At 36.4% G+C, this 16154-nt stretch overlaps 1 protein-coding gene across 3 annotated transcripts in view; it reads left to right on the top strand.

Moving 5' to 3' along the window:
- Nucleotides 1-15878, top strand: part of TDRD3 (tudor domain containing 3) — a 215591-nt gene extending 199713 nt beyond the window's left edge. For all 3 annotated transcript variants that reach the window (XM_065901983.1, XM_065901982.1, XM_065901984.1), the window contains 2 exons: nucleotides 9282-9407; nucleotides 15627-15878. In XM_065901983.1, the coding sequence (XP_065758055.1) occupies nucleotides 9282-9398 (117 nt within the window). In that variant the 3' untranslated portion in view covers nucleotides 9399-9407; nucleotides 15627-15878. The remainder of the gene's footprint in view (nucleotides 1-9281; nucleotides 9408-15626) is intronic.
- Nucleotides 15879-16154: the final 276 nt, after the last annotated feature.

Below are 16154 nucleotides of genomic sequence, written 5' to 3'. Positions count from 1 at the left end.
TGTCCGACTCTATGAGACCCCATAGACGGCAGACCACCAGGCTCCCCCATCCCTGGGATTCTCCAGGCAAGAACACTGGAGTAGGTTGCCATTTCCTTCTTCAATGCATGAAAGTGAAAAGTAAAAGTGAAGTTGCACAGTTGTGTCTGACTCTTAGCGACCCCATAGACTGCAGCCCACCAGGCTTCTCTGGGATTTTCCAGGCAAGAGTACTGGAGTGGGTGCCATTGCCTTCTCCGGAGAGAGGTATACATTTATACAAATTATATATTCATTCTTTGGATTTCACTATAGCATTTTAACAAAAATGCTGGCCATTAAGTGATGTTTATACTAGCCTAAGGGCAGAAGCCATCTATTTATTTTAAATTAATCTTAAGCTAGCTATTGGGAAAAAATAAGCAAAATTATATGAAGCAGTGTAAAACAAACACTATGTGATGCCATGGCAAGAGCTTTGCAGCAGACAGCCCAGGGATCTTACTGAAGCATGGCCACTTATGTGACTGGGTAAGTTACTTCTAAGCCTTAGTGTTTTAATCTGTAGAGATTGTTGTTGTTCAGTTGCTAAGTCGTGTCTGACTCTTTGTGACCCCATGGACTGCAGCATGCCAGGCTTCCATGTCCTTCACCATCTCCTGGCGTTTGCTCAAACTCATGTCCATTGAATTGTTGATGCCATCCAACCACCTTGTCCTCTGTCATCCCCTTCTTCTCCTGCCTTCAGTCTTTTCCAGCACCAGGGTCTTTTCCAGTGAGTTAGCTCTTTGCATCAGGTGGCCAAAGTATTGGAGCTTCAGATGGGATTAAGTATTTCAAAGCATTGTTGCAAAGATTAAATGAGATAAAATGCCAGGCATATAGTAGAACAATCATTCATTCCCCTTTTTCTATTCCAAGTTTTAAATAAAATTGGATGTATTTTTGAATGGAAGAGTATCTATATTTCTGTATCGAACTTGAAGTTTGCTAAGGGTAACATGTTTCCTCCTCTCTTTTTGGTACTATATTCTCCTAGTTGAAATATGGATGCAGCCTTTTGATACTGAGTTGCATTTTCTTGAGTGTATAAGCAGCCAGAAATAGCTTGTCTACTTTGTATTAAAAGGTAGAAGATCTTAATGATGTTAGAAGAAAAACAGTTGTGATTAGTAGTATACTTACTTTGCATGCATGTATGCACAATCATGTCCAACTCTTTGTGACCTCACGGACTGTAGCCTGCCAGGCTCCTCTGTCCATGGAGTTCTCCAGGCAAAAATACTGGATGGAGTGGGTTGCCGTTTTCTCCTCCAGAGGATCTTTCTATTATCATTTAAACATCCAGTTTTCTTCCATGTTGAAATTTAATTGCCTTATTTAGGTAGTACTTTAGTTGGCAGAATATAGAATAAAACCCTTAAGCTAAATAATCAGATGATTTCCTAATATCTAATAGAATCATCAGTAGTTCTTATATAATTCTTATGTATCTTTAGAGAATATACTCATTTCTAAAAAGAGAATGTCAGAACACAGTGAAATGTCTTGGTGCTATCCTGAAATTCTACATGATATAGGAATGAAAACATTATATTATGTCAGCCATGTATCTAAGACCAGTTGGTTAGTTAACTAGGCTTTGAATCAGATTTTGGGTTTTGTTTGAATGAGTGTGCTTTTTTTTCCTGCCATGAAATGTTTGGTTAAGATAAATTATTACTGGACATGGTATATTAAAGAGGTGATCTTAGAACTGCTCTGAGGGAAAAAGAGATTTATGATTCTGCATTAAACTTTATTCTAAAATGTTTTCTTATTTCACTCAAAGTTTCAAAAACAAATAAATTAGTGTATTATAAAATTTGCTTATTTTGCTTTTATATAATGAAGACTGAGATTGTTTTTTTCCATTTAGGTATAGAAGGTGAGTTTGTATTGTCAAATGAGAAATTTGATTCATGGACGTTTAGATTTTGTCTGTGATAACATCCTAAGGACTCTGAAGTGAGTCGGAGACCGATGTTCCCCTTTCTTTTCTTTCACTAGCTCATTTTCTTATACTAATCAAGTTGTTCAAACTAGTTAGTTCCTAGTGCACAGCAGAAGGTGAAGTTGGGTTTTTAGTTTCTGTGCTTTAGTTTTACAGAACTTGGAAGGATTGAAGAAGAGAAAGCCAGGGAGATACTGCTTGCGTACATGTTTTAAAAGACCTACTGTAACCTGATCCATCAATTTTTTTGGAATTCATATGAAATTTCACTAGAAAGTAGAGTGCCCTATTTACCCCAGAAATGATGATGGCGAAAAATGGCAGTTTTTAAAATTTAAATCTGCTCAACTAGATTATCCCTAAATCCTCTTCCAATTCTGACATTGGCTGTCTGTGTTTCTTGCCCTCATTGCAGGACTATAAATCAGAAGACCGACATTTTAACTCAGGTTATCTAATCAGGTTATGCTAATTATTTGAGCAAATAATAGCTCCTTAGTTATTTGGACTAACTGTCCTTTACGTAAACTATCTGTTTTGTAGTCTGTGGCTCCAGACTACTACAGACCCAGTTTATTTTGTGCTGGAGTTATAAATATTGAATTAGAATATATTTTTAAAACATGAATAATTGGTAAATAAGGGTCATTGTTAATGATGATATAAGGCTTCTGTAGGCACAACTGTTATCCATAATCTTTAATCACTATTCAATTTTGAGTTAATCTAATAGAATATTAGTATAATTGATCTAAGATAGATTACTTAAAATAGTTTAAGTTCTACTTTTGGAATCCATTACGTGATTTTTTTGTTTTTGTTTTTGAATGGGGCAGAAGTACTTTATTTAAATACTAGGACTAAAAAGTAAAATCAAAGGTCAAAATTTTCCAGTGGAAACCAAGAAGAAATGTTATGAATACCCAAGGTATAATCAAAATTAAACACAACCTTGAGCCAATTCAGAAAGCTCAGTAATCTTCAAAGTGATTTTCATACATTAATTAATCCTCATGGCATCCCAAGGATGAAAGAAATTTAATTCTCATATTCTACTTACTGATAACCACAGGAAGAGTCTGAATGGATTTAGATGAACCGTTTTAATAAGGCAGGTCAACAAATATTTCATCAAATATTAAGGATCTACCACATCAGCTATGTATGAGTCACAAAGTATCCCACTGAGGCGGCCTACTTTAAAGCCTTTTTTTTTTTTTTTTGATTTTAAAGACTTTATTTTTTAGAGTTTTAGACTCCCAACACAACTGTGAGAAGGTACAGGATTTGCCATATACTTTTCATCTCCACACATGCTTTGCCTTTCCCAGTTATCAACATCCCCCACTAGAGGAGTACATTTGGTACAACTGATAGACCTACGTTGACTCAATAGTTTCCAGAGTCTTTAGTTTACCTTAGGATTCACTCATAGTGTACACTGTATGGGTTTGCACAAATGTATAGTGACTTGTATCTACCATTACATTGTCATAAAGAATAGTTTCACTGCCCAGAAAATCTGTGCTGTGTGTATTCATCCCTCCATCCCCACAACCCTTGACAACCAGTGATCTTTTTACTGTCTCTTTTAATTTTGCCTTTATTATGTGATGTTTTGGGAAAGCAGGTTTGTCTTTAAAATTACTGTTTGATTAGGTTTTTTTATTAAAATTAGTTTCTAAAATCTACATAAGCTAACTAAACAGGTAAAGGTAGTCTAGAAATTCATAAAGTAGTTCATATATGAATCACTCAAGGAGACATGTACTTATTAATATTGCAGTTCAAAAGACAAAACCAAATGTCTATATATTTTTAAAATAAATTTCATATTAAAGAAAAAAATATTTCAGTGTTCAAAATGCTCAGAGTCCAGGGATTATTTTGAGGCTACCTGGTATATATTTCATAAGCTGACTTGTGTTTTTGTGAGTGCTGTACAAATTGTTAAAATGAACAGACTAGAAAATTTTTTATTAAATTACACACAAAATAGCTATTAGAGGTGACTATTAGTTAACTTTTTTGTGTGTGAAGAGAATTGCTATCCCTGTTCCTTACCCCCACCATTAATCAAGAATAATTTTCTCATAATAAAGTCATGGCTGTGTGAAAATGCTGAAGAAATGGTAATCTAAGATAAGGCAATTCAGTAAGTTAATATGAACATGTTGCTGAAGCAAAAGAAAACAAAGTATTGTCAGCAAATAGAGCTCTCATCACAGAAGTTCCATAAAGGCAGCTTTTAGGCATTAGAGACAGAGGCAGAAGAAATATCAAAAAGAAAAAGGGAAAGGGTGGCAAACCCAAACTTCCTGAGTTTCATAGTTATTTTCCAGGCTACCCTGGCACTTAGGAGTAGGACGTTTCCTCCTTCTTTGCCTAGCCCAGGGTTTCTCAACTGTTGATGTTAGGACTGGCGGATTCTTTGTTGCATGGGCTGTCCCATGCATCACAGGATATTTAGAATAGCCTCTACCTATTAGACCTAGTAATAGCTCCCCCAGCCCTACCCCTTCAGCTTGTAACAACCAAAAATGCCTGTAGAGCCTCTAACTGCCAGTAGCGCCCCTCAGGTACAGCAACTAAAAGTGTTTCTAGACATTGGCTTCCCACCCCCACACCCCTGGTGGGGTAGGGGAATCACTGCCAGTCGAGATTTGAGAGTTCAGGACCACCACCTTCTGGAGAATACTGGCTTATATGCTTAGCTGCACAGACCTTAATTTGTGGCACGGAGAACCTGACCTGTATTTACTTGTTTCACATCGCCTACTGAAGTATGTTCCAGGTTCCAAGTAACTGATTTATAATGAACTTTTCTAAGCCGCTCATTTATAAACGAGGAAATAATGTATTTGCCTATATTCTCACTTTAGATGTAGTTTGTGCTAGTAAAAGACTAAAAATGATACACAGAAGGATGTAGTTGTGAGCCATCAAGCATGTTTTATAGGTGAAGTTGTGTATCTCATTTTTGCATTGGTGCTCTGACTCTTTTTTTCCTTTCAGAATATCAGTTCATTCATGTTGGTGTCACAATGACTATTGCATTATGTATCTTTTCATTAAAAGGAGTAATCTTTAGCAGTTTAAATATTGGCATAGGAAGAGGGTACATTTTGAATATTAAGTATTTTAAGACCAGGTGAATCTGATAGCATGGCTCAGGTGAGCAAAAATGTGAGTCCCAATAAAATGGCTCTAAATCTCAAAAGCTTCAGTGAGGATGACAATTTTTATGAAAATTGTCACCAGTCTTTTAAAGACCTTGTCTGAGTCAGAAATAAAATGGTCCTGCTCTGGGCTCTTCCTCTAGTGAGCTCTGTGACTTGGCAGAATCACCTCTCTGAGTTTCGAGATTTTCATGTCTGTCAAGTCTAGGGGGACAGACCAGATAGCTTTCCAAGAATGTACCAGCTCAAAACAGTGTCAGATTTTTTTTTCAAATATTCATGAACTATGAAATTAAATTTTTTTTTAGTTTTAAAGCTGTACAGACTAGTGAAACTAAAATAAAAGAAGATAAAGTTATAAATTTCAAATCCAAAGAAACTGATCTATTAAATTGATCTGTGTGTTATATGGAAACAATTGCTCATTAAGTGCTAAAAATTACTAGCTTTAGACTATATGAAGTGATTTTTGTGGGTAACCAGGTTTTCCCCAACTGCTCTGTGGGAGGAATATTTTAAAAGTTATAAAAGCAAGATTGTGCCTTTGATGAAAACTGAGAACCAAGCTATCAGAATCTGTTTTATTTTTTGCTTCCTTTTTATATAAAATGATTGTGAAGACATCAAATAATATGAAAGAAATCCCATGGTTGGCCATCTCTATAAAATCATTTAATTGGCTAGTATAGTCTGAGAATCTTTTAAACAATAGAGACAGTTTTTCAAATAGCAGTGCCGTATTTATTATATAAATCTGGCTCACTCTGCAAATGTAGTGTCCTACCTTTAACACTGTATTTTACCGATAAACTGTATACATTTTTAGACCTAACCAGTTCTACAGTTCTGGATGTGGAGAATAATAATATTCCATTCTAATTCCTGAAACAATTACTTTACCTTCTATAGCAGCAAATGTATTTTCGTCCCTCTCAGTTAATATGCAGAGCTTCACATGTCATATGTCATAAAAATAAATAGTTTCTTTTCAAATTTAACTATAATATTTGAAAATAATCATTCAGAGCAGTGACCGTATTAATAAAAAATAATTCTCTCCTGAACACTTTAATTTTCCTAACTGTATTTTAATTGCTTTACTAAATTATAAATATTTATCTAATGTTTCTAGCCATTTTGAGGCTGATTATTAATGAAAGGGACATAGAGGATGGAAAACTAATCTGGAAGTTTGTCTGTAAAATGTTGTTATTGAATTAGTTATGCCAGATATATTGTCAGATTTATTTATTCTCTTATTTAGGTGATGATAGTGCCTTAAGGGTGATCATTAATTTTTGGCTCTTGGTTTATTTCTTTTACATGCAGACTAAGACTTAAAGTAGCCATGTCTGAATCAAAACTCAGATTTACCTTTGAAATATTAAGGCAAAATTACAAAGCTTTCCAGGACTTCAGTGTCCTATATATAAAATGGAAAAATGGTTCTTAAGAGATCAATGGAATAGAATAGAAAGCCCAGAGATAAATCCACGAACCTATGGACACCTCATCTTTGACAAAGGAGGCAAGGATATACAATGGAAAAAAGACAATCTCTTTAACAAGTGGTGCTGGGAAAACTGGTCAACCACTTGTAAAAGAATGAAACTAGAACACTTTCTAACACCATACACAAAAATAAACTCAAAATGGATTAAAGATCTAAATGTAAGACCAGAAACTATAAAACTCCTAGAGGAGAACATAGGCAAAACACTCTCCGACATAAATCACAGCAAGATCTTCTATGACCCACCTCCCAGAATATTGGAAATAAAAGCAAAAATAAACAAATGGGACCTAATGAAAATTAAAAGCTTTTGCACAACAAAGGAAACTATAAGTAAGGTGAAAAGACAGCCCTCAGATTGGGAGAAAATAATAACAAATGAAGAAACAGACAAAGGATTAATCTCAAAAATATACAAGCAACTCCTGAAGCTCAATTCCAGAAAAATAAACGACCCAATCAAAAAATGGGCCAAAGAACTAAACAGACATTTCTCCAAAGAAAACATACAGATGGCTAACAAACACATGAAAAGATGCTCAACATCACTCATCATCAGAGAAATGCAAATCAAAACCACAATGAGGTACCATTACACGCCAGTCAGGATGGCTGCTATCCAAAAGTCTACAAGCAATAAATGCTGGAGAGGGTGTGGAGAAAAGGGAACCCTCTTACACTGTTGGTGGGAATGCAAACTAGTACAGCCACTATGGAAAACAGTGTGGAGATTTCTTAAAAAACTGGAAATAGAACTGCCATATGACCCAGCAATACCACTTCTAGGCATACACACTGAGGAATCCAGATCTGAAAGAGACACGTGCACCCCAATGTTCATTGCAGCACTGTTTATAATAGCCAGGACATGGAAGCAACCCAGATGCCCATCAGCAGATGAATGGATAAGGAAGCTGTGGTACATATACACCATGGAATATTACTCAGCCGTTAAAAAGAATTCATTTGAATCAGTTCTAATGAGATGGATGAAATTGGAGCCCATTATACAGAGTGAAGTAAGCCAGAAAGATAAAGAACATTACAGTATACTAACACATATATACGGAATTTAGATAGATGGTAGTGATAACCCTATATGCAAAACAGAAAAAGAGACACAGAAGTACAGAACAGACTTTTGAACTCTGGGGGAGAACGTGAGGGTGGGATGTTTTGAAAGAACAGCATGTATATTATCTATGGTGAAACGGACCACCAGCCCAGGTGGGATACATGAGTCAAGTGCTCGGGCCTGGTGCACTGGGAGGACCCTGAGGAGTCGGGTGGGGAGGGAGGTGGGAGGGGGGATCGGGATGGGGAATACGTGTAACTATATGGCTGATTCATGTCAATGTATGACAAAACCCACTGAAATGTTGTAAAGTGATTGGCCTCCAACTAATAAAATAATATTTAAAAAATAAAAAATAAAAAAAAATAAAAAGGAAAAAAAAAAAGAATACTGAGGAGAATGCCTATTAATGAGGGATTTGTTCATGCCAAATATTAAATATCATTTATAAATAATAGGACTTGGTCAAATTATCTTAGCATCTTTCTACTTGCATCAAGTAAAATTGCAGTAGTTTGATCTGTAAAAATTAAAGAATAGAACTCAGTCTTTCATGTAACTCCATTTGCTTTTAGGGTCAAAGGAAAGTTATCCTTGGGGATGGACGATTCAGTGATAAAGTAAGGAGGAGGAGAAAGTAATAGCATAAATTTCCTAAATCATGCAAATTATTGTGCTCAGACAATTCAGAGAGCCATTTTTTCTGTTTCTCTCCAAAAGGAACATACTTTATAGTTGCATTAATTTAAAACACTAAAATAACAGGGTGGCAGCACTCAGTAAGAAACCAGTGTGACTTCTGGCTACATTTCTGTTGCTGCTAAGTCCTTTTCAAATATTGTAATTAATTGTACTGTTTCTGCCATTTATTTTGCCTATCTTAATTTATCCATGCTATTCCTTGAGCGGCTAGTTCTCTATCCTTAGTAAGAAAGAAGAGGAGAAGAAAACAGTTTGTGTCTTATTGTGGTGATTGCTATGTCTCGCATGACGCTTTCTTTCTACATAAACTATATTTCTCTCTTCATTCCAATCCATTATTTTTTCCTGTCTCTAGATATAAGGTTCTTAATGAGGAACCTTTCATCAGATGAGGACTAACAGCTGGTGAATGTTCTCTGGCTCCTCAATCCCTTTTCCATATCTTGCCAAAACCCCCTTCCATAATAAATGCCCAGAAGCCCAAATATTCAATTAAAATTGTATTATAATGTTGCTTTTCTGTGTTTTCACCACATCATGTCAAGTCATTTGAGGAGATAACCATAATATTATGTGGAAATAGTTTCCTTTTCTAGATTAAATTTGATTCTGATGTTACCACTATAAATTTCATTCTTCTATTAACAACAACCAAAAGTTTTTACAGTGTCCTTGCCTTCTTTTTCCTCTTTCCCCTACCACACTTTATTATAAAATTTGACAAATATAAATCCCAGGGCAGCTTGATAGGGTATAGCAAAATGGAGACCGTAAAATGTATTTAATGTAGGAAACATGGAATTGTTTTGAACATGTTAAATCACTACTCTTTGCAAACAGGAGGAAGAAGGCACCTATGACCAAACTCTTGAGTTCCGTAGAGGAGGTGATGGCCAGCCAAGACGATCCACTCGACCAACTCAGCAGTTCTACCAGCCTCCCCGGGCTCGGAACTAATGCGACAAGGTACACTTGACGTTGTGAGAAGCTTTCCACGTACAGAAAGATGCTATTTGTGTTAAATATATAAGCACATTTATTAATATTTCATGATAACATACTGGCATACTTCATTTTATTGTGCTTCTCCTGATTACACTTCACAGATATTTGCATTTTTTACAAATTGGAAGTTTCTGGCAACACAGTGTCAGGGAAGTCTATCAGTGCCATTTTTTCTAACAGAATTTGCTCCCTTTCTTTCTGTCTTTGTGTCACATTTTGATAATCCTTACAATATTTCAAACTTCATCATTGTTATATTTGTTATGGTGATCTGTGGTCAGTCGTCTTTGATGTTAGTATTGCAAAATGAGTATGATTCACTGAAGGTTCAGATGGCGGTTAACATTTTTTAGCAATAAAGTATTTTTAATTAAGGTATGTACATTGGTTCTTAGACATAATGCTATTGCACACTCAGTAGACAGCAGTTTAGTGTGAATAAAACTTTTATATGCACTGGGAAACCAAAAACTTAGTGTGACTTGCTTTGTTACAATATTCACTTTATTGTGGTAGTCTGGAACCAAACCCTCAATATCTCTGAGGTTTGTCTGTAATAGAAGAAAACTGATATTTTAAAACTACTTTCAGTTATAAAGTATTTAAGATAATACCATAGTTACAAACTACTTTTCCTCCAGACCTTTCCCCACAAATGCTATCCTTAATCCCCTTTTTTCTCTATACCTACTCTTTTCTATTGAAGGTGATGACAATCAGTGAAATGACTATAGGTTTGAAAGTAGGAAAAAGATAAAAGAAAACAAAGAACCAGATAATTATCAACCTAGATAACCGAGTTTATTTTTTTTTGTTTAATTAATTTCCATCCTTTTTAAGAAAGAGAAGGTGTTTCATATATATCTTTAGGAATTCAGTGAAGACAAGCTTACTGCTTATTGAGATGTAATTTAGGAGCCTTATGCTATCGATCCAGATTCTTTCATCCTAGAGTTTCAGAAAGAAGGTTACTATCTGAAAATCATCTTCGGTAAGAAGGAAGATATAACAAAGATGTCAGCAAATTATGGGACCAATCTAAGGCATTTCATTTTGATGAACAGAGACCTTGTTTCTTAGTACATTCTTAGAAAGAAATACTTTTGTCATCTTTGATAACATTTCTATTTTTTCCTTATGCCAGGACTTTTGAATATTTCTTTTAATACTTAGAGTTTTCACATTACAGCTTTTGCTATCTATCAAATAAACCCTCTTTTAGACTTTATATCTTTTTTCTTAGTCTCTTCTCAGTAGCAAGACTACTGAGAATTTTTAAGAAATTGTTCCCAATCCCTTCTTTCAGCTGTTCATTCTGACAAAGCTGTTATCCACCTTGTGTGTGTCCCCTACTCACTGACTCTCTCAGTTCCTCACAGCAGCCACGACTGTTTAGCACTGGAAATGCAGCTAGCCTGAATTGAGATGTGCTGTAAATAAAGAATGGATACCATATTTCAAAGACTTAGTTTGAAAAAAACTCAGTAACTTGTATTGATTATATGTCAGAATGACAATATTTTAATAGATTGGGCTAAATAAAAAGTTACTACAATCAATTTCACCTGTTTAATTTTACTTTTTAATGTGGCTACTAGAAAATTAAAAATCACATATGTCTCACATTATATTTCTGGACACCATTGTTCCAGAATCTTCTGCAGCTTCCCAAAGCTCTTTCATTGGTTCAAAATTAATTGTGTCATCCTAAGTGAAGTAATGTTTTCTTATACTTTCTAGCCCTTTCCTCCTTATGTAATAGTTTGCCTGGAGCAGAAGCCTAATGCTGTTTGACTTCTGATTTACCCCAGTGAGCCAGGATAGGACCTTTTCCCTTTTATTATTGGTTTTTCTTTGCACTTATTAAAAGACTGTCAAGTAGACAGACGTGTCAATCGTATCACAGAAGAGCTGCTTCTTGACTTTGGGCATTTTTCTGTAGCATGCGAGAACTGACCAAAGCAGAATCAAAGTATACGTAAGGACTTCAGCAACTTTACATTGTACACAGTCAAGCATCCACTTTTAAAATAAGCTCAATGTGCTTATAATTAAATCTTATTTAAGGTAAATGAAAACTGAGACTTCCCTGTTGGCTTTCCAGTGTCTTCTGAACTGTTTAAAACAGGTTTTAAAATGTGGCCAAAGGTTTTCAACCCGCCCCCCCGCCGCCCCAATTGCTGTAGGACAGGAGATGCAGGTCTCCAGGATGCTTCAAGGATGCCTAGGGCTGTTGAAAGCAGGGCCGAGTAGAGAGAAGATGTGAGAGTGAGGAAGGGTGCAGCCAGATGGTAGAACTCTTAAGTCCTCTGGGCCCTTCTTTAGTGTCTTTCATGTTTTCTACATTCAGTTCAGTACAGTTCAGTTGCTCAATCGTGTCCGACTCTTTGTGACCCTATGGAATGTAGCACGCCAGCCCTCCCTGTCCATCACCATCTCCCAGAGTTTATTCAAGCTCATGTCCACTGAGTCAGTAATGCCATCCAGCCATCTCATCCTCTGTCATCCCCTTCTCCTCCTGCCTTCAATCTTTCCTAGCATCAGGATCTTTTCCAATGAGTCACCTCTTCCCATCCAGTGGCCAGATTACTGGAGTTTCAGCTTTAGCATCAGTCCTTCCAGTGAATATTCATGACTGATCTCCCTTAGGATGGACTGGTTGGATCTCCTTGCAGTCCAAGAGACTCTCAAGAGTCTTCTCCAACACCACAGTTCAAAAGCATCAATTCTTCAGCTCTCAGCTTTCTTTATAGTCCAACTCTCACATCCACACATGACCACTGGAAAAACCATTGCTTTGACTCGACGGACCTTTATTGGCAAAATAACGTCTCTACTTTTTAATATGCTAAGTTGGTCATAACTTTTCTTCCAAGGAGCAAGCGTCTTTTAATTTCATGGCTGCAGTCATCATCTGCAGTGATTTTGGAGCCCTCCAAAATAAAGTGATAAAGAATGTCACTGTTTCCGCTGTTTCCCCATCTATTATCTATGAAGTGATGGGACCAGATGCCATGACCTTAGTTTTCTAAATGTTGAGTTTTAAGCCAACTTTTTCACTTTCCTCTTTCACTTTCATCAAGAGACTCTTTAGTTCCTCTTCACTTTCTGCCATAAGGGTGGTGTCATCTGTGTATCTGAGGTTATTGATATTTCTCACTGCAGTCTTGATTCCAGCTTGTGCTTCCTCCAGCCAAGCATTTCTCATGATGTACTCTGCATATAAGTTAAATAAGCAGGGTGACAATATACAGCCTTGACGGACTCCTTTTCCTATTTGGAACCAGTCTGTTATTCCATGTCCAGTTCTAACTGTTGCTTCCTGACCTGCATACAGATTTCTCAAGAGGAAGGTCAGGTGGTCTGGTATCCTTATCTCTTTAAGAATTTTCCAGAGTTTGTTGTGGTCCACACAGTCAAAGGCTTTCACATAGTCGATAAAGCAGAAGTAGATGTTTTCCTGGAACTCTCTTGCTTTTCTGATGATCCTACGGATGTTGGCAATTTGATCTCTGGTTCCTCTGCCTTTTCTGAATCCAGCTTGAACATCTGGAAGTTCACAGTTCACATACTGTTGAAGCCTGGCTTGGAGAATTTTGAGCATTACTTTATTAGTGTATTAGATAAGTGCAATTGTGTGTTAGTTTGAGCATTCTTTGGCATTGCCTTTCTTTGGGATTGGAATGAAAACTGACCTTTTCCATTACCTTTTCCTAATGTTTTCTACATTAGGGCTCCATCAAAAATTTCCTTTGAAAAAGAGTACACTGCTTAAAAGTAAATTATGAATGGTAGCCCTCCGGTAATCATGGCTTATTTGTATCAGAATATACAATGCAGACTGTTCCTAGTCAACTAAAGCATTACAATCTTAGTGGTTCTTTATGTACCCTGAGTTAAAACTCCAATCTTTCCCAGATGCTTGTTTTGGATTGTACTGTTGACATGGAAAGTCCTCACAGTAAGAAAATTAATTTTGGCAGAGAACAGTCCCATAATGATATCACTAAAAAAACCTTAGTGCAAAATGTATCCTAAAAATTAGTTAATTAAGCAGGACACATGTGATCTTAGTTGAAAAACTTTATTCATTTTTTAAAATTTATTTTTCTTTATTGAAGGATAATTACTTTACAGAATTTTGTTGTTTTCTGTCAAACCTCAACATGTATTGGCCATAGGTATACATACATCCCCTCCCTCCCATCTCTCTCCCCACCCCACCCCTCTAGATTGATACAGAGCCCCTGTGTGAGTTTCCTGAGCCACACAGCAGATTCCCTTTGGCTATCTATTTTACATATGGTCATGTAAGTTTCCATGTTGCAGTTAGTTCAGACATATGTTATAAAAGATTATGAAGTAGAATTAAATATACTCTCTTTGAATAGGAAGTTCAGCAACAAGGATTGTACTTTTTGCTTTTGTCACACAACTGAATATATTATTTTCTTCTGCAGTGAAAAGATACTTTATTATTTCCTCATTCCTAGTTTCCATTTAACTTAACCATTTAACCATTTAAAAACAAGATATATATTGTATCCAACCATTTGACTGGACTTCCAGCAAATATAAACATGAACTTTCTATCATTTTTTTTTTAAGTTCATAGTTGTTTTTCTTTTTATGTTTTGAGAACTTTGCTAGATGATGAATGACATAGTAACTGCTCAGTAAATGTTTTTTAAGTCAGTATATTTTGATAAAGTTGTTTATGTGTCATTTACATATTCTTCGGTTGTCCTAAGGAGTTTTTTTACAAGTCTTCTACACCAGCCTCCACCCCCAACACATTCACATACTTCCCCAGAGGTGGAAAGGGAGTTGGATTCTGTTTGAGCCTGGTACTGACAATATCAATGATTAGCAAAAGCATGAGATACCTGGGAGTTAGGACTCAGTGAGAGGAGGAGGTCTCAAGAGAGCAATATGGGAAATAGGCCTAGAAATTTCACTTCTAGTTCCTTTGATGAAAGAATAGTCTTCATAGTTTTACGTATTAACCAAAACCTTGAAACTGATCGCTAAGCATAGTTGTTGTTTAGTCGTCCGGCTCTTTTGTGACCCCATAGACTGTAGCCCTTGAGGCACCTCTGTCCATGAGATTCTGGAGTTGGTTGCCACTTCCCTCTCCATGGGATCTTCCTGACCCAGGGATTGAACCCATGTCTCCTGCATTGCAGGTGGATTCTTTAGTGCTGAGCCATCAGGGAAGCCCCTTTGAAACCAATAGCTAAGCATGCATTACTATATAAATATCATGACCTTGTTTATTTTCTAAGGTCCAGGTTTTAACACCATTTTTAGCTAGTAAAAGATGTATTTTTAGATGGCTTTCTGTTTGTTTGTTTTTGTTGGTTTTTTTTTTTTTTTTTTTGGACAATGTAAACCAGCATCCTTTTGTAAATTTTTTCAAATCAAGGTCAGGGAAGTGATCACTATAAAGATAGATGTTATAGAACCCCATGAAGCCAGCAGGATAGGCATCATGTGAGGATAATAGTACCCAAATCTCTATTTTCTAATCAGGAGACTGTTTACCTCAGAGGATTTTTGAGCTGTTTGCATGCAGCCGGGATGCTTCCCATCCCGGCCCACCCAGTTTATTTTATTCATGAAGCTGAAACAGGATTGGAGCAAACAGGGTTTCTCTCACCACCTCTCTCAGCCTTTTCTGTTGTCACTACCCAGAGCGTTTCTGCTAGAGTGGTGTCTGATAAAGGTGGGGAGCTGACAGGAGGCAACAGGCATAGGTGAATTACCTGTGAGACTGAACCAGCTCAGAGGGGTTCATAGGGGAAGTGGAGCTGGGTAGGGTAGGGGTAGATGCGATTCAGTGGCAGACTGCATCTTTTTTAGGTCACCCTCTGTTAAACTCTTCTCAGTTAATCCAGATTCCTGAAGCAACGTGCTAGCAATAAAGGAACTAACAGTGACAGAGATGTACTTTAAAAATTTCTAGAAGGAAAAATTATTTTTTAAAGACTTTGCTTGTTGTTTACATACTGATTTATAGATTATGTTTATGTTTATAAATTAGCAGTGTCCAGTTTTCTCTGCTGTGATCTATTGATATTTGTATCAACACTTCACAGTTACAGGTAAGTTTCAGCACTGTATGTATGAGGAAGCCAAGTTGAGGTGCCAATTTCACTCTCTTCTTCTCTTCTTAAATAGAGTCTTTATGAAGAAAGGAGCTGTTGACTGAACCATCCTGGTCAGAACCTGTTGATAGACCTCCTGCTTTCCCTTCGGAGTAAGATGCAGACATGGTGGATATTATTATTTGGAGAACTAAAAGGCAGATTTTAGGGGGAAAAAATTCAACCCACATAAAGAATGGGGAAAAAAATACAAAGTTAAATAAAGCAAATAACTTTTACAAGTGGAAGAATTTTTTCTTCTGCCATCAATAAAACCAATGCACTATTAAATACATTGTTTTGCTATATGTTTTATTTGCTGAATGTTATTTTTCTTGTTCATCTGGTATTAACCCCATACTAATTGCCTTGTGTAGAATGGCAATTACAGCATACTGAAGCCCCACTGTAATTACAGAATAAACTGACTGACACAGTTTGCCACATTTCTTAACAAAATAACCTGAAGCCAAATAGCAGTTCTTAGTATGTTAACACTGCTAAATATGACAGCCAAAAAATATTCAAAACTTGGATATGTTGTTTTAGCACTCTATTAATG

Source organism: Muntiacus reevesi, chromosome 11 (genome assembly GCF_963930625.1).
Source record: "Muntiacus reevesi chromosome 11, mMunRee1.1, whole genome shotgun sequence".
Lineage (NCBI taxonomy): Eukaryota > Metazoa > Chordata > Mammalia > Artiodactyla > Cervidae > Muntiacus > Muntiacus reevesi.
The sequence above is the reverse complement of the archived record's forward strand: the minus strand, read 5'-3'. Positions and strand labels throughout refer to the sequence as shown.